Genomic DNA, 26960 nt, shown 5'->3' on the forward strand with positions numbered 1-26960 from the left:
AGTGAAAGCACATGATACTGATTTTTTTTCTATTGGTTCATAGTGTATAGTATCATGAATTAAATTACATGAAGTTTGGAGGGATTCCACATCTTTAAATATATTCTGACTAATTATCACATTTCTAGCAGCAACCCATCAACCAGTTCCAGGATGATCATGCCACAGTTAGGGTTGTGCACTAAATACATCAATCACTTTTTCTTTTAAATTATGCGGTTGACCAGGTGTGTATGCATTGCCTAGCTGTGGAAGACATCACCAGGATGCACTACGGTAAGAAGCAAATCCAGTCAGTGTGATGCTCTGGGCAATGTTCTGCTGGGAAACATTAGGTCCAGGCATTTATGTGGATTTTACTTAGACACAACATCTACCTAAACATTGCTGTATACCAGGTACACCCCATCAAGATATTCCTTAATGTCAGTAGACTATTTCAGCAGCCTAATGTGCCCTTCCACACTGCAAACATTGCTCAGGAATGTTTGAGGAACATGGCTAAGATATCAAGGTGTTGATTTGGCCTCCAAATTCCCCAGATCTCAATCCATTTGAGCATCTGTGGGATGTGCTGGACAAACAGGTGCAATCCATAGAGACATCACCTCCTGGAGGCACCACAACTTACAGGATGTAAAGGATCTGCTGTTAACGTCTTGGTGGCAGATACTACAGCAAACCTTCACAGGTTTTGTGAGTCCATGTATCAACATTTACATAATTTAGCTGATGCCCTCATCCATAGCAACTTACAGAAGTGTATTTTAGCAAAAACACATCCTAAGGAACTAAGAGCACAGTACGAGAAAGCAGGGAACTAAAAGAACAGTACTGCTGGAGAAGTGTGGACAATTTGGCGAGTTTAAAAAGTAATGCAACTGCTTTCTGGATTAGTTGCTGGTACCATGCATCCACAGATAGGGGCTATCAAACTATTGTTAAATGGTTATTGAAAGCGAGTTATTGTTTCATCCTGATGCTTGGACCTCTTGCAGTATTGTTTCACTGATTATTATTGCCAGATACTGTAGAACTGTACCTTTCCAAGCCATTAGCTATAGCTATAAAGAACATCATGTGGACAAATTAAGTACTGTTTACCTTTACTGTTCTAGACCTGTATGGTGTAATGATTTATAAACATTGTATCTTCTGTCAACCAGAAGAGTATGGCTTATCTTTTGATTCTGGTTCCTCTTAAGGTTTCTTCTTCATGCTATTTTGTGGAGTGCATTCTTGCCTTTGTCAACTCTGGTTTGCACATTAGGGATGTTTATTAAAAATACTGTTAAAATACTGTACAAATAAAAGAGAATATTCATTCATTCATTCATATTTTTGCTCTATATAATAAATAAATGATAATTGTATGTTGAAACTGCATTTGTCAGAAAGATGATATTAATAAGGTATATTCTCTAAGTACTCTCTCTCTCTCTCTCTCTCTCACACACACACACACACACACACACACAGCGCTTTTCTTATGAAGCACTCTTCATAATCTGATTAGCTTTGTAAACCTTCTGTTCTTTTCCTTCCAGGCATGCATGCGAACAACAGCCTTATCAATTACATCAGCCTGTGTGAGAATTACAGACATTAAGAGCACAATTCCAATATTATCCATAGCTTAGTTATATTGCGTAAACCAATATCAAATGGGCTGGACCAAAAATCAATACCAGACCAATAACACTTCCTCTTAAATCCTCTTACATGTTTTCATTTATTTTTGTTCATTTATCTGCAAAAGTTGTGATTGCATAATTGTGAATTTTCCTCTGGGATTAATAAAGTGATATATCTATTAATCTATCTAAAAATGTATCCCAGTAGAGTTCAAAGGACTAGCTCTTTTTTTAACCTTTCAATTCAATTATAATTTAAAAGACCATTTTAATTTAAAACATGGATTCTAGATGAGTTTCTGGTGGGCCTGGATTAGCATCATATCAAGCTAGTTTTGGGCAATGGCCATATGCTTGACACCCCTGGGTAGATAGAGGACATAAAGTAGTAGAGACAGAGGGGGGAGGCACAGGCAGATAGAGATTACTAAACCGATTAGCTTGGGGTCATGGAACAGAGCCTTTTACAGGACAACAAGTAACATCCTGTGTTAAATTGAGACAAGAGCACAAACATGCGATGAGGTGAGAGTAGAAGAAACAGAGAGGCAAATAAATGGATGGAACTTCAGAAAAGACAGCATAAGGAAAAAAAACATTCGGCAGTTACTGTATGTAAGAGTGATGGCTTAAAATGTGATTAAGGATAGGCAGTGTGATAGATGAAAAACAACAATTTTACTGCTCTGATCACCACCACAACTTTTTATCCACAAGCGTATTTTCAACTGCATTAAAAGTAAGTATAGAATTAAAATGTCCTCTGTCTACTTCTTTTCTTTCATCATCTTTCATTCGCTTCATTCTCCTGCCTTGCTTTGACATTGCTCCCCATCTTTCATCCAAATAAACATGATCTCATTGGAGAACTATCTGAACATATATAAAATTAATGAATTGTTTCTTAATAGTGACTTATTTCTTCAATGAGTAAGGAAAATAAGAAAAAGATTAAATGGAAGTGGGCTGCAAGATCAATGCTTCAGGTAAAGGTAGAGATATAGGAATATAGATAAATAGGAATACCTGTGGACTTTACTATGTAAGATGAATATTTGCAGGATTTCATGCATAGATTGGTGGTTTTGCTTCAAGTAATTTATTTGAAAGCTCTGAATGCTACCTAGCTGAGAGAAGCTGAACTAGTTGTAACTATTATCAGTGAGATTTTTGTGTCTGTGTCCAGATGCTGCAGAAATCAAATAAACAAATCATCACTGATTGTGGATAAGAGTAAGGGACATTCCAGTGAGGATCCATGCCCATCATGCAAGGTGTTTGTGTGATATATGAATAAAATCATGTTCATGTTAACACCATTATATTAAAACTCTTTTATCTAACACAGAACAAGATGTGCGGTCCTCAAAAAGACCTCTAAAAGTCCTGAAAATTAAAGGTACGTCCCATGGATCAATTCATTCTGGGATAAATCACTTCTAAACATCTATGTAAGCAATAAAATATATAACTGATAATAAACTATAATTGTAATTCTTTAATTGAGATTATACTACATTTTAGATTGAGAAGCATAGATTTATTAATCGAGATTTTTCATCTTCTTTTATTTTGCACCATTTGCACATCTCAGATCTTCAGCATGTGTCCAACCTATCACAGAAGCAGCTTGAGGACCAGCATCTCTGTCTAAAGGAGGAGAGTACACTCCTCAAACAACATGTACAAATACTAGAGCAGAAACTATACAGGTCAAATATACTGTATACACAAATTATTTAACACTACATATGTACACACACACTTACAAGACATATATACACTGTAGAGCCAAGCAGTTAATCTCTGTATCTTTCTTTGTAAGGTTCTCCACTAAATTGTCAAAGCTGAGGAACGTACATTCTGGTTTGTCTTGGGGGCAAAATATTGACGCTCATGACACTATTGAGGAGCTGAAGGATCGTGTAGTTACTCTGGAAAGCCAGAAGGAGGTGTTGCAGAGAAAACTTAGCAAGGCCAGACAGCAGATCCTGGCACTGGGCCGACAAGCTCACCAAAGTCCACACATGGGTGAGAAGTGATCGCAGGGTTTCATGTTTAAAAAAATCTGCCCTATACCCTAAACTTGTTACTATCTCTATATAACTTCTGCCCTCTTAGACCGAATATCATATTCTTGGGTGGGTTTCCGAAACACACTGAAACTCAACCCCACAAAGCTCAGTGTCTATATCCATGTTTCTTATCACACTCAGAGTCACCATCCCTTTTCCATGTTGATTATTCTAAGCTTATAGCTAATTTATGCATTTTGAATTATGTTTTAGCTTTGACCTGGAGTGAACTTGATTTTCCCCAAACCTTTATCAATGTGCTTCAACAATGCACTGATTCTCCCAGGCTTCAGCTGCAGGCATCCCGCAGAACTAACACTGCTCTGAGCAGTTCATCTGATCTTGACTCTAACTTCAACTTTAGAGGAGTTACAATGGATGCTGTGGTGCAGACTCCATCTGTTTCAGAAAAGACCTGCAATACCAAGGATGTTACTGTTAATTCATTAGCTACATAAAGACTATTCATGCTTAACAGAAACACCTGAACAATACGCCCTTCTTGTCTTGGTAAAACCTTACTTCATTAAACCAATAACAAAAATGGTAATCTAATACAAATCAATCTTTTTTCCACAAACACTTATAATCAAATGATAGTTTCATCAAAACAAATTATATAAGGCATAATAAATACACACTGTAACTGATTAAAACCTATACACATAATTTATTATTAGATTTTAACATGCCACTAGTGCAGGGAATGGACCACCTGCAAACATTTTTTGCAAGCTAAACATATTGTTAAAATGCCATTTATAGCATTACCACTTGTTCAGTGGAGGTGGACTTTTAATATTTTTATCTGATTTATTAAACTCACAACTGATCCAGGGCACCAGTTATGTTACAAAATAAATTACTTCCACATATGTTTCAGTTGATCATGGTATAAATATTGTGGGGTTGTAATAGCTAGTGCTGATAATTAGGGGATTACCTCCTCCCCATTCCCCCTAGAAATTACACCTTTGATTAGGATACTAAAACAAAATTTCTGAGTGTTTACATTTTTCTTTAGCTTGGAGAACAGACACAGCCTCAAAATGGTGAAACCTGAGCGATGTCTCAAGGCAGCTAAATTGACACTTCTGACTCCACCTTCCATTCACAAAACAGCACTCAACTGCCCCCCCCCCCGCCCCCCATATACCCCCAATGCTCGACTCAGGCTGACCTAAATTGATTTGATCTCCAACAATTCTTACTGTTCAACTACTTCATAAACATCATTCTTTGGTTAGTCAGAATCTCTTTCAGAATTTCCAACAAGTAATATTGTTCTGAAATGCACAGTTTCTGGGTATTGTATTGCATTATCCATTACAAAATAATATAATATAATGACCTCATGCACTCTTCTAATGGCCAGATGAGGTCCTTATCAACTAACAATATAGACCTTGTTCAATGGAAGGGGATCCACTGTATTTTGGGGGAGGCTGGCAAATTTACCAGTTTACATTTGCAATATGCCAAACACCAACTGCATGCAGTTTCTTGAATAAAATATACCATAGGGTGGTTCAGTGTTTTATATTAAAGTATGTGGCCTGCCATAGGATTATGATGAGCCAATAGTTGGGTTCTCAACCTTCATTTGAGATTCCTCTGCCAATCAGTATAGCCCATCAATAACAATTGAAAAGTAGGATAGATGTTGGCTCTACAGGCTGACCATCACTTACTTTCAGTTGTTTGAAGGTATGCATTAGATTGTTGTCTCATGGCTGCCCCAAAGGGAAATCCCTGAGGAAAATCCCTGCAAAGAATGGATGGGTGTTAATGTGGACAGTGACAGTGTCCGTCAGTGATGGACCAGGCATGTTCTCCCCTGCAAGCAGCAGCTGTTCATATCCCCTGCTGTACTTAGCTACTTCATGGCACATCCACAAACATTCTCTTTACTAATATCTGAAAACTTTGCAGATTCCTCCCCAGAATCAACAGATTGATACAGTAAGGCAGTAGTAACTAGGTAACTGCCACCTCCATGCTTTTAAACCTAGAAATAATAAATATACTGTCAGATATTAGGGAATGTCCAAATGCACACATTACATTACACTATACAACACTTTTAGGTTTTGGAATGCCACTTTACAACATCCAAAACCCCAATATTTCCTAGTAACCACTTTATCCTTGTCAGTGTTGCAGTAAACTGATTTCACTAATGAATTGTTTATCTGCATTAATTATCTGTTTTAGGACAGGGTTTACAACAAGAGGGAGAAGTCACACAGACAACTCAAACAGTCCCAGCTCACTATGCACTCAGCTCCATGGATGATTACAAAGGACAGAGTAATGGACTGTAAGTTAATCTTTCTTTAATGGTACAGATGATACATGTTTAAATCTCTGTAACTGTATTAATGTGCTTAATTAGTTAGTTACTTAGTTCTTAATGGTATGGCTGATTGTAGTTTTTTATGTTTAAGACAATATAAGAGAACATGTAAAAATAAAAAAAATAAATGTATAAGATATATATTTACAGGATTTTTATGAATACCAGATTTCTTATGTAAACCCTTATACTAACACATAAATATGTACAGTATGTGCACAATTTCAGTATTAAATACACACTCTGTTGCATGTAAGTCAATTCCAACCTACAGAGTCTAATCAGAAATTGAAATCTATTAGAAATCACAAACTATCCTCTAATGCCATTTCTTATGATCCACATCTGTGCAAATATATGAATTGTTTATTACACAAAAGAACAATTCTTATAGCTATTAAATGATAGTAAATAAGTACTAGTGCTAGTAAGTGAGTCAATCCAAGAACTGTAACTGCCATTTGACACCCTTACATTGTACAGTAGAAACCTGCTATCAATTTCAGAGTGAAGTGTTTTACTTTAGCTGTTCTGTCTTTTTAATCTTTTGTTATAATCTTCCATGTACTAACCATATATTTGTTCTGACCTTAGTTTTATAGCACCACAGGCAGTAAGATTAACAGAGCTTGAACTGGCAATTCGATCACTCAGAGAAACCTTTAAACTAAAAGAGAAAGAACTGCAATACTCTATGAAAGGACCAAACAAAAAGCAAGTTGATGAACTCAGGTAAAGAAAAACTGACTGTATTAAACTAAAAGTAGCAGGAAAATAAGTACATACTACATATTTTAAATACTATATGGTCTAAAGTTTGTTTTTACACCTGACCACCCATATGTGCCCTCATTTTCTGAGGAAGGCTTTCCACTAGATTTTCTACCATGACTGAGTTTTTGTCCATTCAGCATCAGTTATCATTCATTCAGCATCAGCATTTATTTATTTTTTTATTGGATTTTTCATATATTCTATTATTTTTATTCTTTTGGTAAGGGAGACGTGCAAAGTAAGAATGTCATTGTATTTTGTATTTTCATTGTGTTTTCACTGTGCATATGACAATAAACCTCTTGAATTTTGATACTTGAATCAGTGAGGTAATGCACTGATATCAGGTGAGGGGGCCTGGAGCACATTCAACATTAAACTCCATCCCACACATGGGATGAACATCCCACAAATTTAACAAACTTTTTTTTTTGTTCACCAACTGTTCACTTTCAACAAATTGAAAGCAGGAACACGTTTGGCCCCTTAGTTCCAGTAAAGGGAAATTATAATGCTACAGCATACAAAGACATTAAATACACCACTTTGCTTACAACTTTGTGCCAGCAGTTAGGGGAAGACCCACATATGCATGTGATGATCCAGTGTCCACATATTTTTGGCCATGCAGTACATGTTACAAAGTGGTAAAATTGCAAATCAAAACAATGACTGTACATATACACTTATATATGATCACAAGCACATGCAGGGAACTAATTTTCTATCTATTTATTGCAGACTTACAATAAAAAATAATGTAAATGTGATCAGGCTGCAGAAACAGCTGTCTAATGAAAGGACTGCTCTTTTGGTCATCAAGGAGAAGTTTACAGGGCTAAAACAGGTGAGATTTTTGAGAAGGTAATGAGATCAAAGACAGACTTTGCATCAATCTGTTCATTTCAATCTGTTCTGTTTAAAAGATATATGGTAAGAGAGGAAATGTTGAGGTATAAATATTTTTTTGTTTTGTGTTTCATTAGGCTTATGAAACTCAGCTGGAAGAGGTATGTTTTAAAACGTTTCCCTTGTTCTGAATCCCCAATATTTTCTGTGTGTGCCTGTGTTGTAATGAAGAATAAGAAAAATAATAAAGAATATATAATAATTGGTTAAAGCAGTTAGCCAGTTAATGATCGGCCAATCAATCAAATGATGAAACATACAGTATCAAATGATAATATCTGTTTATGTATAGTAAGTTCATTTTTAAGGCAACTGCTCCAAGCGTTGGCTCACAGGTTTTTGATGCTATATTTTTGAGGGTATATCATGGAGAGGAGTCATTACATGCGCCTGTATGAGTTTTTTAGAGGGGTCAATTTTAATTTTAATTGTCATTATAATGAATTAGCAGGTCCAGAATGAATGAATGAATCTGTTGAAGTCACAGGAATTGACTTTTTTGGGGGAGATTTTATAGGTATTTTGACAGGAGAACAGTGACAAAGAGGATAAGCTTGTGATCAAAATCTTCTATAACTGAGAATACAGATCAAAACACTAGAGCAGCAAACTAAGTGTGTTGGAAACGTCTCAGGTTATGTAACTGACACAGAATTGCTGGGTGCAGAGAGGACCAGCCTGCCGCAGCACAATCATGCAAGGGCAAACCATAGAGCTCTAGAATCCACTGCACTCCGAGTGGAGTGACCTTTGACTTGTAGAGGCAAATCCATTCTGTGAGCCCCGTAGGACAAAGTGATAGCATCTGTAACCTAATGCTACCTCTGTTGCAACCTCCAAAGCAGACCAAAGGTTTGGAGTATTTACTCCACTGATCTGAGTGATGGATATAGAATCTAAGAGGTCAGACTGGATAGTAGATGAAGGCTTCTGCCTTATAAGATGAAGCCTTAGATGAAGCTGGTCGGTCACAGAAGGCACCTCCGTAATGTAAACTTCACAGATCAGGCATAATATTATGACCACCTGCCTAATATTATGTTGGTCCCTCTTTTGCTGCCATAAGGTCCCCACCTCGCGACTTACAGGTCTCAGTGTACACTATATTGCCAAAAGTATTCGCTCACCCATCCAAATAATCAGAAACAGGTGTTCCAATCACTTCCATGGCCACAGGTGTATAAAATCAAGCACCTAGGCATGCAGACTGTTTTTACAAACATTTGTGAAAGAATGGGTCGCTCTCAGGAGCTCAGTGAATTCCAGCGTGGAACTGTGATAGGATGCCACCTGTGCAACAAATCCAGTCGTGAAATTTCCTCGCTCCTCAATATTCCACAGTCAACTGTCAGCTGTATTATAAGAACGTGGAAGTGTTTGGGAACGACAGCAACTCAGCCACGAAGTGGTAGGCCACGTAAACTGACGGAGCGGGGTCAGCGGATGCTGAGGCGCATAGTGCGAAGAGGTTGCCAACTTTCTGCAGTCAATCGCTACAGACCTCCAAACTTCATGTGGCCTTCAGATTAGCTCAAGAACAGTGCGCAGAGAGCTTCATGGAATGGGTTTCCATGGCCGAGCAGCTGCATCCAAGCCATACATCACCAAGTGCAATGCAAAGCGTCGGATGCAGTGGTGTAAAGCACGCCGCCACTGGACTCTATAGCAGTGGAGACGCGTTCTCTGGAGTGACGAATCGCGCTTCTCCATCTGGCAATCTGATGGACGAGTCTAGGCGGTTGCCAGGAGAACGGTACTTGTCTGACTGCATTGTGCCAAGTGTAAAGTTTGGTGGAGGGGGATTAGGTGTGGGATTGTTTTTCAGGAGCTGGGCTTGGCCCCTTAGTTCCAGTGAAAGGAACTCTGAATGCTTCAGCATACCAAGACATTTTGGACAATTCCATGCTCCCAACTTTGTGGGAACAGTTTGGAGCTGGCCCCTTCCTCTTCCAACATGACTGTGCACCAGTGCACAAAGCAAGGTCCATAAAGACATGGATGACTGAGTCTGGTGTGGATGAACTTGACTGGCCTGCACAGAGTCCTGACCTCAACCCGATAGAACACCTTTGGGATGAATTAGAGCGGAGACTGAGAGCCAGGCCTTCTCTTCCAACATCAGTGTGTGACCTCACAAATGCGCTTCTGGAAGAATGGTCAAAAATTCCCATAAACACACTCCTAAACCTTGTGGACAGCCTTCCCAGAAGAGTTGAAGCTGTTATAGCTGCAAAGGGTGGACCGACGTCATACTGAACCCTATGGATTAGGAATGGGATGTCACTTAAGTTCATATGTGAGTCAAGGCAGGTGAGCGAATACTTTTGGCAATATAGTGTATATTTACAGGACTAAAAGGATCATTTTTATTAGATACTGACTAGTAAAAAACCGCATCCACAATCATTGACCAGTATAAACATATTCATACTGAAAAATAAATGCTGTTTTAGCATAATGTTTTGAAAATTAGCAAAGATGTCCCTGCAGAAAACTAGTCAGTCCATATAGGCAGCCATATTGGAGAATGCTGCCTAAAGCCTGGTATTGGCTGCAGAGCATGGATAAATCCCCCAGGGGGCAGAAGACAAGTATCAGATCATATACAAGTTTTTTTCTTTAGTAAAGTATTGATAATGTGGGTGGTACAGAGGTCTCAGAAACCCATGTATCAAATATGATATAACTGGCATTATAGGTTTAAATCAAAGGATAATACACTTAAATTTAACAGTTACCTATTAATATATTCAAAATAAAAGAATCACAATAGATTCTAGTACAATACAATTTTAACGGCAATGGATTTTAAGTGAAAATTATAAATCTGATTTTACACTTTTTACATTAGCATCAAGGGAATTTGCACAATCCATTAATCAAATCCACTATCTAAGAAGTGCCTAGCCAATCAAACAATCTGTCAGTGCTTGACATATGATGCTTGAATATCTGTAAATATAGAAATTGTATTACCTATTCTAAAATCCAGAGGACTGTGGAAAAATGTGGACTCTTTGATTACTCCCATGCCAAACATGGTGTGGCACTCATTACAAACCATTTGTTTCTTGAGCTCAGGTAACTGTTGGGTGGCTGACGATCCTAGGGGACTCTATAAGGTTACTGCATCCAGGCAGGAGTGTAAGCACATTTGAAAATTCTGCAACTGGGCCAAATGAAATTGAAATAAAATAACAATGAGATATACAAAACACAGAAAATGATTATAAGCCAAAAGCTATTTTAAATAAGCGAGTCTTGAGTTTGGCTTTAAACAGAGGCAGGTCAGTAATAGTACGCAACTCATAAGGAATTGTGTTCCAGAGTTTACGACTGGCCAAAGCAAAGGAGCGATCACCCCACTGTTTGTACCTCGACCGAGGGACCTTTTGTATGTTATGGTCAGCAGAACTCTAAAGCTCTACTTTGTTGGTAAAAGCTTACTGTCTCACACAAGTAAGAAGGTGCCAGGCCATTGATTGCACTAAAAACAAACAGCAAAAGTTTAAACTGTATCCGGAACTGTACCGGAAGCCAGTGGAGGGAAACAGGATTGGTGTGATAGTATCATATTAAATGATAGATCATTTTAAAAAAAATTAAAATTTTGCTCAGGTACTGCAGCACTTGACCATTCAGTCCTATATTATGTCACTGGGGGTGAGTGTTTTTTTGTACTTTTCCAGTTTCACTTTCACATTCTATTTATCTTAGGCTCACCGTTCATTATTCGTACTGTTCCATTTTCGTTCTGTCACATTTTGTAATTTCCCATCATTATTCATTCAGTTTGTAATGGTGACTTGATTCACTGTATACCAGGAGAAAGCAGAGAGGTAAGACATCAAGTGACTTACATTATGCAACAATTTTACCCAGTAGTAGAGTTCATTCATTTAAAACAAATCCTTAACATAACTCATGAACAATGAATCATCTCAGAGAGCGATTCGTTCATTTTGTATTGACCACATATGCACAACATCCTATAGGTTCTATACAGGAAACATGATTAGTTCATCTTCCGAGTCGTTCGTTCATCACATGACAGCCTCATAGGCTATGCAGTCTGTGTGTCAGTATGTAGATGTGTTGAGGTAATTGGCTATTAACACATAACACTGTAATTATATTGTGCTGAAATGAATGAAATAAATGAAATGACTCAAAAAAAAGATTAGTTCATTTTGCTGAACAAGATATAAAGATCTGTGTCAGTAAAATGATCCAAACTTCCCATCACTGTTACCCAGAGGTTGTGTATATAAAGAATCAGACAATTTATGATTATGATTTATTACAATTTATTACTCACTCTGTCTACAAACTCATCTCAGTCTACAAATTCTAATTCCCAACACGTACTGTGGTCTAAAAAAAATATGGCTGTACCAGTCTCCACTTCTTAGAAATCACAAACAATGCCTTCTTCACAGTTGCCAGGCTTTTAACAAGACTCACCTGTTTTCAATCTCTCTCTCTCACACACACACACACACACACACACACACACACTTACTGATTTAAGAGTCTCTCTCTCTCTCTCTCTCTCACACACACACACAAAAAAAAGTATATGCTCATCTTACTTCGTGCTACACTAAGCTTTTGTTTATGTGCTTGCTGTCCCGTTTTGATCACGTTTCCGCCTCATAATTCCTATGCTTTCAACGTCTGGCCTAGCGAGGCATTGTCCTGCAGATTTTAGCTCTAACCATGAAAAAAGAACCTCCCCCTGTCTGTAGCATTAGTAATTCTGAGGATCCATTGGCTAATCCATTGGTTAGCTTTTTGAGGTGAGGCTCTCCAGGCTGCCTAGCCTGTGCCTGTTTTGTTGACTTCAAGTTTGTCTTAATTTTTGGATTATTTCTTGCGACTTTATTAAAGCTGGTTAACCTACACTTCCATCTGTCTCAACCTCCCTATTCTGACACACCCAAATTATTTAGTAATCAGCAACAGTATAATTACATTCATTATACACAGATCAGGCATAACATTTTGAACACTGACAGGTGAAGTGAATAACACTGATTATCTCCTCATCATGGCACCTATTAGTGGGTGGGATATATTAGGCAGCAAGAGAACATTTTGTCCTCAAAGTTGATGTGTTAGAAGCAGGAAAAATGGGCAAGCACAGGGATTTGAGTGAGTTTCACAAGGGCCAAATTGTAATGGCTAGATGACTGGATCAGAGCATCTCCAAAACTGCAGCTCTTATGGGGTGTTCCTGGTCTGCATTGGTCAGTATCTATTAAAAGTATCCTTTAAGTCCTGTAAATTACAAGGTGGGGTATCCATGGGGGACTGCAGGACTTGAAGGATCTGCTGAAAACTTCTTGGTGCCATATACCACAGCAAACCTTCAGGGATCTAGTGGAGTCCATGCCTCGACGGGTCAGGGCTGTTTTAGCAGCAAAAGGGGGACCAACACAATATCAGGCAGGTGGTCATAATATTATGCCTGATTAGTGTAAATACTATATGTCCAACTAGTGAGAGGTGTATGCTGCTTGCTGTTGTACAGGTAGTTTTGGAGCTGTTTTTATAATATTTTTAATTGCATGAAGTAGCAGGTTAGAGCAGTTTGCATTTCATACTTTAGCTCCAGTGCAGCTAGACCCTGCTGAAGTCAGCTGGTTGGTAATCTCAAAGTTTTCACACTTTTTTTCTTTTTTGCCGAACTATAGTGAATGTTGCTGTATTTGTAGCAAAGTCTACACCTGTATCTTGACCAATATCAGCATGTTTTTTTGCATTATGCTGCTGCCACATGATTGGCTGATTATATAGCTGCATGAATGGTTGGGGATTAAATGAATATTAAGGAATTTGTCAGTTGAATAAATTAAAGATTTAATTTTTCTGGTAGAATTGCACTAAAGTAAAATCCAGATCCTAGGCCACATAGGACTATCTGGTAATGAACAAGCAGATGCTGAAGCAAAGAAAGCTCTCTCCATGACATTTACAGACTGTGGAATCAGACTTACTCAATCAGACCTCAAACCAGTACTACATCTATATACATTGACCAGGCATAATATTATGACCACATACCCAATACTGTGTTGGTCCTCCTTTTGCTGCCAAAACAGCCCTGACCCATCATGCACTGTGTATTCTGGCAACTTTCTAACAGAACCAGCATTAACTACTTTAGCAATTTGAGCAACAGTAGCTCATCTGTTAGATCTGATCACACGGGCCAGCATATGACCCTGTCGCCAGTTCACCACTGTTCCTTCCTTAGACCACTTTTGATGGGTACTGACCACTGCAGACCGGGAACACCGCACAATAGCTGTGGTTTTGGAGATGCTCTGATCCAGTCGTCTAGCCATTACAATTTGGCCCTTGTCAAACTCGCTCAGATCCCTACCCTTGCCCATTTTTCCTGCTTCTAACATCAATGTTGAGGACAAAATGTTCACTTGCTGCCTAATATACCCAACAGGTGCCATGATAAAGTGAATAATACTGATTTTCTCCTCACCTGTCAGTGCTCATAATGTTATGCCTGGTAGGTATAAACCAAAAATGGCAAATGAAATGGGACAGTTGTATTAATAAGTTCTATGAAGTTCAATGCAAGTTGAGAATATTTTTTTTTTTTTTTTTCACAAATGTTCTTTTTGAGAGTAGACATGACAGATTGTTTATACAAGATTTCGATTTGGTCGTTCCAGACTCACTAATCTGTCTTTATTAAAAGGGGAATTACCACCACCATGTATTTATTTCTCAAATCCTCTGTCTATAAAGCATATGGTGTTGGATTATACTGCCTTGAATGGCACTAGACAACTTTTTTTTATTCAGAAAGCTCCTTAATGTTTTTAAAAATGTTTCACCAGGAATAATTTAAAAAGTGACATGAAGAATTTTATGTAATGTTTGTTTCTAAATTTGCTTTTTACTTCTTTGTTAATACTATTTATGTATTGTGTATTGATCTTAAATAGCTATAGGTGGTGGTATGAAAATAAATAAACTGTAAAATATAAATACTGTAGTTACAGTAAAAATAATAGTCCTGTTCTCTATTACCGCTTATGGTGTTTTCATGTTTCAGAATCTTTAGGGTTTTTTGTTTTGTTTTATGTTTGTTTCAATTTGCATTTTCATTGTTGCTATTTAAGAATATCCCCCATATTTTAGTGTGCTCTTTTAAAGCCATTAAATAATTTAAGATTGTCATTACAGCAGTAATAGGCTGTGATGCTTTTGTTTTGCCTATTGTATATGTGCCATAGGGCCAGAGGTCACTGCATCAGAATCAGGAGGCCTTGCTCGGACAAGTAGGGCAACTGAGTGAGCAATTAAAACAGGAAAAACAGAAGGCACTGATCCTAGAAGGTCAGCTTAATACTGCCACTATTTCACTTCACAGCTTGGCAGAGGTACTGTAGTCATGACACTTTCATTTGAGTGAATTCAGGACTACTTCTTATAAATACACCCCAGACACAAATAGCCACATAATTTCTCTTGGTATATTATTCCAATGTAATATTTGCAAGAGTTGATTTTATAACCAATCTTCTTAGCTCCAGGAGAGGGTCTCAGACATTGAAGGGGAAAGAAATCTCCTGAAGAGGAGCTATAATGCACTACTAATTAGGTGACTTTTCTGCAGACCGCTTACATTATATCACTATTAATACAATTATTCACTGACAGCTTTTCACTGGTGGAATTTTCTCTGTTTTTGCAATGCTCATTTGAATGCAGATATCAAGATATGCACATTTGAATGAGAAATAATCATACTGAAATACTTATTGATTTCCACCACAGGACTCTGTCTGGCCATAGCCATGGTAATGAACATGAATGCGATAAAGAGAGTGAAAAACAGGAAATGGAGAACTGTAGAGCTGACATGGTAGTACTGAAGAAAAAGCTGGAGGATCAAAATAATGAGAGAGAGATGGAGCAGGAAAAAAAGAGAGTGGTGCTAGACTATGAAACAACTCAAATGGAAAGATCACAAAAAATGGGTGAGCAACTGAGAAGGTAACTTGGGGTATGAGTTCATGAATAGCCTATTCATACTGTAACATTTCCATAACTTAATTGCTTTCTCATTTAGCCATGACCACTACCCTTAGAGAAAAACATGACTTCCTGGAGCAAGAAGTACTACAGTACAGGCAGAATGTGACATCCCTACAAGACAGACTAGACAGAGTATCAAAAGTAAAAGTGATTGACTTAAATTGTATTATTTTTGCAAATAATGGCAAATATTGATAGTCTAATTTTTTCAACTTCTTTCTGTCAAAGGATTTTCAGACGGATGTGGAAGACCTTAGCGAGATTCTAATGCAAATTAAGGTTGGTTTGCTTATGTTAAATTGATTTTACAATGTTTAAAAGTTTATTACTACATTTATTATTAAATTTGTTGCATTTCATTTATCTGCATCTGTCTCTCTCACTCTCTATACATCACCCACTCAGGCTTTTCGATTGCAGCAAGAGAGTTGTAAGGGCCTGACATTCATGGTGAGTAATGAGAAGGTCCAAGATCCATCACGAGAGTTGGCTGCTCAACAAGTCTCTCATGTGGAAACCATACTAGAGCTGCAGAAAACCCGGGAATTGTTGGTTATGCAACAGAAGATCAATAGTGACCTGCAGGTAAGCACACACACAAACTGTAGAAAATAGGCCATTATACACAGAACTGCATTTCTGGCATGGAAATTACCATAATAACTATAATAGACAAGATGGTTCCACTTTACCAGGCTTACATGAACATAGAAAAGGAGAGAGCAGAAGGGGAAAGAGAACGGAGAAGAAGGGAGGTCAGTGAAAAAGACAAACTGCTGAAAAATAGGGCACTTCAAATCAACAGTTTACAAGGTACGACCTGTGGGACTACTGGATATTTGCAATAAACTTATATTTTATTGAACTATTTCTAATAATGTTTTTTCTCTATTTATTGTCTTAGATCAGCTGAGGAACTTAACATACCCTCCTGGAAACCGCAATCAGATTATACCACATCAATACACATGGACAGGAGTGGGTCAGGAATCAGTCCAGATGATGGAGGGGAAGACCATTCTAAATCAGCTCCAGGATGGAGGATCCTTGCTTGAAATCAGTCTCATGGGGGCCACGTTCACCCCTGTGGGATTGAGACTCATGAGACAGCAGAAAGTTGTGGATACCAGTGGTCCCTTTGAGGTGGTGACATTTTGTACCTACTCATTCCTTGACTTTGAAATGCATTCAACCCCACTGGTTTCAGGGACACAACCAAACTATGGCTTTACATCCTGCTATGTTCTTACTGGCCTCAGCCCCACCAAGCTTGAGAGTCAAGGGGTTTTTGTACATGTTGAAGTACATCAGGCACTTGGAGGAGTGCAATTCATAACCCGGGGCAGAGCAAAAATCCCCCTCATACAAGCACTACAGCACAGAGGAGAAAAAGTAAAAGGGAGAGTGAACATTACAGGTAAGAGGAACAATACAGACAGCATGTTTTAATCTAATGAAACCACAACATTCAAGATAGAGAATTGATTCCTTGCTCCAGTCCTGTAGTAACACAACCTTTTCTAACACAACTCATAAATCAGATCTTAAAGTGATGAATAATAGCTGTGTGATAGAACAGAGTAATTATTAAACACCATGGAGTCAACTTAACAATGATTCGCATCCACTGTGAAGATGAGTAAAATGTGTTAACTTAATACTACACTAATGATATGAGAGAATCTTGAAGTAAATTGTAGGAATATATTTTTAAAAATTCTGGCTTCCACAAAATTTATCTTTTGCTAATCACCAACACATGATCTTTGAAGAAACATTTGCCTCCCTAGCCATGCTCCTCACTGGGCATAGGAATAAAATACATTTACATCATTTTCTAGGTTCATTACAGCTACAACTTGAATTTGAGTAAATGTTCACTAAAGGTGTGTTGCCATATAACATCTTGATCTAATATTTGCATGCAATCTCACTCTGTACTACTCAATAACAGTCATTTAGTAAGTAAAATAGGCTCCACACCCCATAGTGCTATTCCCATTACTGCCCTTTGGAACAGCCTATTTTGTCACTGGAAATGTTTTCATAGTTTCTACTTCTGGCCATCCACCACATGCTAGTCTTTGCATGTTGTGGATGGACCTGCCATATTTGCTATAAGTCCCTGCTATGTTTCTGTATGCAACTACATATTTTGAAAGTTTAGAGCATACACTCTCACAGACACCCATGCGCAGCTCTACAACAGAGCATATGATCTCTCTTTACATATTCTCCTCTCTTTAAGTCCTTTTCTCTCTCCCTCCTTTCCTCTCATTCACACACACATACAACTCTTTGCACTCATATTTTTAATATGAGATTAGAGTGCTAATAAATGTTCATTCTTCATTGTTCAATCTAACTGTGCACTCTCTTAAGTTGCAATTTCCCTGTCAATAGCACTGTCTTTTTTTTAACTCTGTAGGATCCAAAGGGGAAATAATAGGGGTCCTGGAATTCTGTCTCTGTCTGTTCTCTGAAGTGGAGGCAAAAGATATTGGCACTGACCGATTGCCCGTACACACAGCTTTATACCGGAGTCACATACAGCCTGAAGTAAATACTATCCTGCATGATCTATATATGACATACTGTATATTATAAATGCTTTATGGATCACAATTTTACTTAAATTTGAATTTTACTTATTTTCACAAATTTAATACCAGAATATTACATTATTTTAAAGAACTTTGATTTGAAGCAGGTTATTAGTTTGTTGCTACTGTAGGTGGTTTGCTTAGGTGTTGATAAACGGTTGCAAATTGGTTTCTAAGGTGTTTCTAGTTGTTTGCTGTTATAGTCCAGGTAGATTCTATGATGTTGCTTCGTTGTTTAAGCTAAGGTTTTGCTAGCTGTTTACTATTATATTCCATGTCCTTGCTAGGATGTTAGTTGGAGGTTACAGAGCCATCCCAGCTGGTTTCTTTTGTGTTGCTAGGTTGTTGCAATGGTATTCTAAGTGATTGCTATCATATTCCAGTTAGTTGCTAGGGTATTGCTAAGTGTTTGCTGCAATCTGTTTCTTAAAATCAACATTTTTTTTAAAGGGAATTGCATCATTGCATGCTCAATCTGTACTTACTAACATAGTTGCTTAGTCAGTGACATCAATTTATTTTAAGGAAAAAATAAGATCCAAACTCCCCAGCAGTATTTAATTTCATTTTATTTATATAGCATTTTAACAACTGACATGGTCACAAAACAGATTTATGGAAAAATAAACTTAATGGTGTTTATGAAATTTATCCCTACTGATCAAGCCAGAGGTGTTTGGGGCAAGGAAAAATTCCCTGACACAATATATAGAAGAAACCTTGAGCGGAACCAAAAGGGAACCCATCCTCATCTAGATGAGACAGGATAGTGTAATTATAAAATATCTAGGGCCATTCTCACCATCAGTGAATGGCCTCCAAGTGATAAGACATCCAGCCAGTTGTATCACAAAAGAACTGATGAACAGAAAAATTAAATTTCTGCTATATGCAGATGACCTGCTGCTGCTTCACCTAGAGAGGTGGGACTACAGAAAAGTGATTACACATGATTACAAATTGGCACCATACCTTCTTAATATTAAAGACTATAAACAAAGACTGTTCATGTAAAAGTACTGTCTGAGTGAGCACAATCTGGCTGTGAAGAGAGGCTAAAACAGGCAGAGCTTACACTGCAGATCAGACTGAGTATACTGGAATTACAGCAGGAGATTTGTTCACTCATTCATCTCCAGTAATCTCTTTATCCTGCTCAGGTGGTATTGGAGTCTTTTCTGTAAACAAAGGGTAAAAGAGAACAGATTCAGGATACCAGTCACTCACAGGGCAGATTGTGTTAGAAGCAAAGTGACATTAGCCCATTGTTCAAAAATGTATCTGTCTCTTTTTCATAAATGAAACGCAATCTCTTCTTTTAGCCAGAGCCTTCCAATCAACTCAGAATGCATAGTCCTGCCAGATCACAACATCCCCAGTTTCCTGCACCCAAGTCACCTCCAAGAGAACCAGGAGCTAAATGGATACAGTTTCCAATTTACAACCAAACTGGTCATACAAGATCATTTAACCACAATCTGAAAATGCCTGACTCTGGTCACACCTCAATTAGCAGTAAGCAAAGGAGCTCAAGACATCATTCAAGGGTACAAACATAAAATATTTTTCTTTTGCACCACCATCCACTCTTGTTAGCCTTTCCATAAGTCACTGTAGTCTATTTTTTAATAATTTGTTCCTTTGATGGAAGGCAATGGAACAGGAAGACAAGGAGAAAGGAGAATCATCATCCCAGCCTGTAAGTCTGAGAGGTAAGCAAAACTATTTCTCTACAGTGGTTAAATTATAATTTCCTCTTTTTATGACATCAAATAAATGAATATTTACCTGACTAGACCAAATGGACAGTGAAGTTTTAGAGTCTTTGGAATCCATCACCACCAGTGATAGTGATGTTGTTATTCCCCAGCTTGAAGCACCTGTCAAACAGGTACTGAATATTATTCAGAGTATTTTGAATTGTCATTTAGCATTAGGAATAAGTTATTTTTGAACAAAATTACACACATACTCACCACATACTCATCTTCTGTAGCATACAATATTATGTCATTTGGCAAGGTTTAGATTTGCACAAAATCTGTTCAAAAGTTAGAGCTAATGCTAACATTTTGCCTCTCTTGGTCTTTCAGGGCTGCAGACTTAAAATAGAGATCTTATCACTTTTGTTTGACCCTTCCTCAAGTGTTGCATTAGACCAATCTGTGCAGCAAGTTTATGTGGAGTACCGGCTCTTAGGCATTCCCAGAGAGACCACAGAAACCCCCGTGTCTCTGCAAAAACCAACAGAGGGGGAAGAAATACATTTCAACTTTAGCAGAGGTACAGTTGTAGATTGCAGTGACAATATATTGACTTATCTTGATGTCATTACTAGGGCATGGACTTTGAGAAGGTTGCTGGGCAACCATAACCTGTACAAACGCACTTATTCCAAACAATTATAAATATTCTTCCCAATTTTGTAGAGCTGACACCATGTCTTGCCCTACTTCTCTAAGGTGTGCCTCCACATTGTGCAAAGGTGTCCCCTCTTTTTTGCCGCCTGGTGTCTAGTGGAATGCTATATTTTCTATGCTGTTGTCTTCATACCTGAGAACATGGCCAGCCCATCTCTATCTCTTTCCTGCAATGATCAGTGTGATTTCTGTCAGGTTAATTTTGTTAATTTACATATACATTTACATGTATTAGGATTTACATTTTCATGCAATTTGTGCATCCTAATACGAGGCAGGTTGAGTTGCATTAAATAAAGTGGAACAATGGTGATATTTCACTAATTTCCTCTTTATATACTAGGTCTCTAACCTACACATTTTTTCAAATAAATAATACCAATATAAACTGAACCCTTATTTCCTTAGCACTGTCTGTGACTAAATCTTTTAAACAAGCAGTTATCAAATCCCTAATTTAAAAACCTGACCTCGATCCCTGTCAACTGTCCAACTATAGGCCAATGTTAAATCTTCCCTTATTTTCAAGATCCTAGAAAAGGTTGTAGGACAGCAGTTATACCAACATATGCATTACATTCATGAAATGTATTAGTAAGGATTACTCATCATAGTACAGATACAACACTATTTAAAGTAGTAAATGACGTACTACTAGCCTCTCCCTCTCCAGGGTTGTGCCTCCTTGCTAGTGTTGCTCAACCTTTGTACATTTTTGGAGTATTGTACACTGTACACTGAGTACACTGTTACCCTAACAGTGCTCTGGCTCAAATCCTATTTGACTGATTGTTAACAGTACGTAGATGAAAATGGTGACTTCTCTATGCATACCATGGTAAAGTTCATGTTCCACAAGCATATTTCAGAGTTGCTGCTGCTCTGAGCTATTTCCTGCCCATGTGGTCTCAAAAAATACCAAAGATATAGCAGACCACAACCTCTTTTTTTTGCATGTGCACAGGGATCATAAAAATAGAGTTTTATGTGTGTTGATGTTGTTGTTGTTATTATTATTATTATTATCACTAGTTAAAATGTTTAATTAGAAGAAGAGTTTAAACTATATGAATGCAAAAGCAGAAACTTAATAAAAGATCTTGTTGAGACCTTTCGGTGCAAACAGTTACTACCATCAGAACATAGCAACATCACTCTTATTCTTTATAATAGCTGCACTCCCTCAACCTCAGCCTCAATCGCTCTCACTCGCTGACTTTCTGTCTCTCTTTCAGTCATTCATGTTGACTCCATGAAGGCAGCTCCTCTGAAACAGTACCTCTATACTAAACTGGAAAGGACTGATGCTAAACAGGGCAGGTAAGCAAAAAATGAGACAAGGTCAACTGGAGTGTAATGGGAATTATATCCATATTCTCTGTGATGAGACTAGGATACATAGGACACAAGGATTTTTGTCACAAAATTTGACAAATAGGAAGCAAAAAAAAGAGAATACAATATAAAATAGAACCCCACAGTTCAGTTTTTTCCCCCACTAATCACTTAGGTTAAAGTTCACTGTGGTCAGTGAGCCTCTGAATGAGGAGGATGAATGTGTGGATGTTGGCCATGCCTACTTGGACTTGCAGGAACTACTTCTTACAGGGAATGATGTAACTGAATGCCAAATTGATAGTAAGTGCACTCTTTATTATATTCAGGGTATGGCTGTATTTTAGAGACATTTAACTCATAGATTTTTCTATCTCAGTTGTCAGAATGGATGATGATCAGGAGGTGGTGGGGAGGCTGAAAGTGTCTTTAGAGGCAGCACAAGCTTTAACAGGAATCTCCTGGGAGAACCCAAACTAGGAAGAATGGAATTAGAAGACAGAAGAGGAGGCAAGAAAAAAGTGCTTGATCTTGAATTTATCTGAAAATCCTGAATAAATTCCTTGATAATATGTGTTGATTAGTGGATGATGAAAAAGAGTTTAAAGCTATTCTAAGCAAAATATTCTCCAAAGGAGTCCATTTTCATTTCTCAGTCTCACACAGTCTAACCATACATTGAAATAAATAATATAATGTGCATGTAGATGCAACATTGTGTCACAGGAAATGACAGTTGGAGTACAAGCTTTATTTTTTCATGCAAGCAGTTACACCTTCTGTGTCAAAAAAAAAATGGCTACACTTTTTTTTTATGTCTGAATATTGTAAGTTGAATCTGACAAATGCATCAGCCTGAAATAGCCATAAGTATTCATGAAAAACTCTGGAAATAGAGGAGATGAAGACCATATGGAAACCATAAGAATAGAAATGTCCCTGAAATGAATGTCCCTGTCCCTGTCTGACTAGGCATCTAATCACCTTCAACTAACTAGTGGGTAAATCCAAAAAAAGGACAGCCGGCACCAGAAGCCATAGAGGCCATACTTGCCGGACAAAGGCTGCCAAAAGGGCACCTAACTGTTGAAAGATTTGGAGATTTCAACCCAGTTTAAATTAGGCATCTGAGATTACTTACTTGCAGAAAACGTGGTTTGTTTTCATTTCCAATTGGAGTGGTTTATTATTTGTAACCTAAATTTGACCTGATTGAATGTTGTTTTATATTGTACAAAGCTAGTTTGATCTTTGCTTCTCTCTCCTTACATCGTTAGCCCTTTGTTCATACAGTGTAATAACACTATCATTTTCCTGTTCAATCTCAATATCAAACCTACTGTATTACATATCAGACCTATTGTAATAAATTTCTCCAGTTTTGGTTTGACTACTTGTCACACACACACACACAAGAAAGTAAAGATACCACACAATGGTAGTCCAGTTAAAAAAATAGTTCTTACCCAAGCATTCTTGGTAGTATGTGTACTAAATAAATGTTATTGAGCTTTACTTTGTCTCTTAGATCAAAATCTAAGCTAATGTAACTCTGAACCTTCAGATCATTTTATCTATTCACTTGTCACTATTATTATACCTAATTAATAATTAGGTTATAATAGTTTTTATAACACAGTATAATAGTATGATTTAATAATCATTAATTATTTTAATAATAACTAAAGCCCCAAATATTATTATACAAGTCATTTTATGAGACTGATCACCCAAAGAAATGTACAGCCTTATAAAGTATACTACTATTTTTTTTTTGAAAGTTGATAAAGTGGCAAAAATATCTAAATATGCAGCATTTAAGATGAAGACAGGGGATATGGTAGTCATTGTGGTTAGACTTGGTAGAACAGAGCTTAAAATAATTGAATTGATCATAACTAAAACATAATACCAAGTTCAGTACTTCACTGTAATAAGTTATTTGATTGGCTTAGATATTCTACATTGGTCATGTTTGGATTCTGTTTACTGGGGTAAATCTTGACAGCGGTAGTATTATGCACATGCATACCTGCAGGCATTTGATACCTAATAAGAAGAAAACAGGAATTATGATAGTGGGGTTCAAGAAAAAACACTATTATACTGGGAGAGAGCATTTTACTAAATTATTTTCCCTAAAATGGCTTTTACAAGGATTTTTTCCTTGAAAAAATCTAAAAGGATCTTAAAAGTTTGTTATATTTGTGTTTTGGACAGGTTTATTACAAAAATCTTTACATATAGTTGTTTTCCATTTTTAGATCTTTAGATTTTTAGAAAATTTAGATCAATTATGAGGAAGCCACATGTGAAACTGAAAAGGAAACAACATGAGGAAGAAACTTTGAGAGGAACCAGACTCAAAATGGAATCAGTAGATTGTGTTATAATGAGTCATTACCCTTTCACAACTGTACACTATAGATAAACAGTGTTGAATGTAAGAAAAGGATCTTCAGTATGAACATCAGGGTTTAGCATCATTTAGTTTTCAGTTCAAGTCTGTTGTTTCCAAATGATGTTATCCATTACTAATGAATGTGACATGAGTGTAAACTACTTTCAGTAAGTGTAAGCTTTAGGCAATCCAAGAATAGTGATGAGAATAGTCACTACATTTTCAAAATATTTATTTAGTAAACTAAAGATTTATTTAGTGATACTAAACTTTTGTGGAAAGCTGTATAATATAAAAAGCCTTAGTCACAAGGACATCCTTTTTTGGTTGATTAATTTAACATGTTAATGTGTATTAACTTTTCAAATGAAGAGTCATTGACTCAGCTGTTTGGACAACTATGGGAAGTTCAGTCCACCAGCATTTCATTTCCTGAATAGGACACAAAAGGCAGAAACCTCAAAACAAAAGAGCTGGTTGCAGTACATGCCTGTAAAAGCATTACAAAAGAAGAATTCATCAGTTTGGATGCCACTTCACTGATATAGTTATTAAATGTTATTTGCTTTACTTTAAGACATTCTAATACCTTGTCTATAACTTAAAGTAAAGATCTATCATTTCCTATTCATCTTTTGAACCCGATCCCAAATGTCTTCTGTGTAAAAGAATTGGCCTTGCTGTCCCTAAATATTTGGAGGGGTATGTGCTTAATTAACTATAATACTATTTTGGATGTAGTCCCTATTCTTTTTTTAAAATAACCCCCCACTGTTTTGGTCAGGCTTTGTATCGGATTTTGAAACAGGGTTGTGGGGATTTGTTCCCATTCTGACATAAGAGCATTTATAAAGTTGGGCACAAATATAGTGTTACAGATGCTACACATCTGGCTGTTGAGCCACACAATTCTTTAGCACATATATCCCACCAGGCCCTGCTGCTTTTCTAAAACTAGGTTTGTTTTTTGTTTTTTTATCATTATGATTACATTTTTATTGAAGTCTTAAATTATGATTAGTTGTGGATCCACATGTATCCTAAATGTTTGTTACTTGTATGTTGAGATTTATTATTTTGTCTATTTCTGTATATAATTTTTTACAAGATTTGAGTTTCTAGAGTGGTAATTTAGTTTCAATTCAGTTCAGTTTAATTTAATTTGTAATGCACTTTTACAATCACTTCATTAGAAACACTATACTAATATAGTGTATGGCCTCGCTTTGCTCTTAAAGCACCCTCAATTCTTTATGGCATGGATTTCACAAGATGTTAGAAACCTTCCTTTGAGATTCTGGTCCATGTTGACATGACTGCACCTTGAAATTGCTGCAGATCTTTCAGGTGCACTGTACACTGCATATTTCCCTTCTACCAAACCCCAAAGGTGTTCTACTGGATTTATAGTTGGTGACTTGGAAGGCCAGTAAAAAAAAAAAACATTGAGCTCATTGCCATGTTCATGAAATCAGTTTGAGATATTTACATTATTATACTGGAAGTAGCAATTAGACAAAGGGTAAATTGTAGACATATAGGAAAGCATATGTTCATGCCAAATTCTGACCCTAGCATTTGTGTGCCTCAATAGAAATCAAGATTCATTGCACCAGGCTACTTTTTTTTAAGCTTCATTTACCCACTAGGGGATTCTACTAGGTTTGAAAACATGGCAATGTAATTTAGGAGTGATCACCCCATTCTCGTGTGTGTTGACTGACTTCTTAATGAGCGTCAGGAAATGCTTTCTAGGATTTTAAATGAGTTACACTACAGCTTAATTACTGGAGATTTTAATTTTTTGAGTCGGAAATCTCTTTGGAAAACTATTTTGTATATGTCACTAGAAACTTGGAATTTTCTTCACTTTATATCTCAAAGAATATTTCTGTGTGTGTGTGCGCTAGTTTGGTTTCTGTGTAATATAGTTCAATTTGTCTCTGATTAAAGAGAGATGTCTTGTTTTTAAGTTATTGTTGTAAACTGCCAGTCTTGTTACTGTGCTCATAAATATTGTTTTTCCCTATACTTAGAATGTTATTCTCTATAGTCAATGAATGTAATATCCCTTCTAGAATGAACAGCTACATCCATATCAACTTACTGCTAGACAATTAATTTGATGAGTTCACTCTGTCAACATTCACTCTGTTAGAATTCCCAGAAATTTGGTTACTACACCCCTATGAGCTAAACCTACAGGTATTCCCTTACACAAGTAGCATTTAGTTCAGTCAATACAATGTTCAGTTTAAAATGCATTCCATAAGGTGTAGGATTTTGAATCGTATATTAAAATTAAAATCCTGTAATGTGATGTACCCCTCTATGTAAAATCAAAAAATTCATTTAAATTTTAAGCTTACAATCAGGCATGTAATTT

The 26960-nt window shown here is 37.0% G+C and overlaps 1 protein-coding gene and 1 long non-coding RNA gene across 2 annotated transcripts; one reads left to right on the top strand and one right to left on the bottom strand.

The window, feature by feature from the left end:
• The first annotated feature begins 135 nt into the window (after positions 1-135).
• Positions 136-26955, top strand: rpgrip1 (RPGR interacting protein 1). Its single transcript, XM_058376092.1, has 24 exons — positions 136-2908; positions 2983-3033; positions 3229-3346; positions 3460-3665; positions 5924-6029; positions 6660-6797; positions 7581-7686; positions 7826-7849; positions 15011-15157; positions 15305-15378; positions 15555-15757; positions 15850-15956; positions 16044-16094; positions 16221-16400; positions 16511-16628; positions 16720-17232; positions 18244-18374; positions 19741-19965; positions 20070-20130; positions 20215-20309; positions 20512-20701; positions 22074-22158; positions 22349-22476; positions 22553-26955. Exons 1-24 carry the CDS (start codon positions 2893-2895, stop codon positions 22651-22653), a joined length of 3174 nt encoding a protein of 1057 aa, XP_058232075.1. The 5' UTR covers positions 136-2892; the 3' UTR covers positions 22654-26955.
• Positions 19347-20530, bottom strand: LOC131344114 (uncharacterized). The gene is made up of 3 exons (XR_009203286.1): positions 20395-20530; positions 20207-20298; positions 19347-19596 (listed from the first exon to the last, which is right to left on the bottom strand). It is a non-coding gene; the product is annotated as an uncharacterized LOC131344114 (long non-coding RNA).
• Positions 26956-26960: the final 5 nt, after the last annotated feature.

Source organism: Hemibagrus wyckioides, linkage group LG23 (assembly GCF_019097595.1).
Source record: "Hemibagrus wyckioides isolate EC202008001 linkage group LG23, SWU_Hwy_1.0, whole genome shotgun sequence".
In the NCBI taxonomy this organism is placed as follows: Eukaryota; Metazoa; Chordata; class Actinopteri; order Siluriformes; family Bagridae; genus Hemibagrus; species Hemibagrus wyckioides.

Bases quoted from the DNA above. Each gene is read 5' to 3' on its own strand.
- rpgrip1 (XM_058376092.1), top strand. The intron at 19,966-20,069 runs GTACAAACATAA...CTTTGATGGAAG, and splicing joins GCTCAAGACATCATTCAAGG to GCAATGGAACAGGAAGACAA. The intron at 20,310-20,511 runs GTACTGAATATT...TTGGTCTTTCAG, and splicing joins TTGAAGCACCTGTCAAACAG to GGCTGCAGACTTAAAATAGA.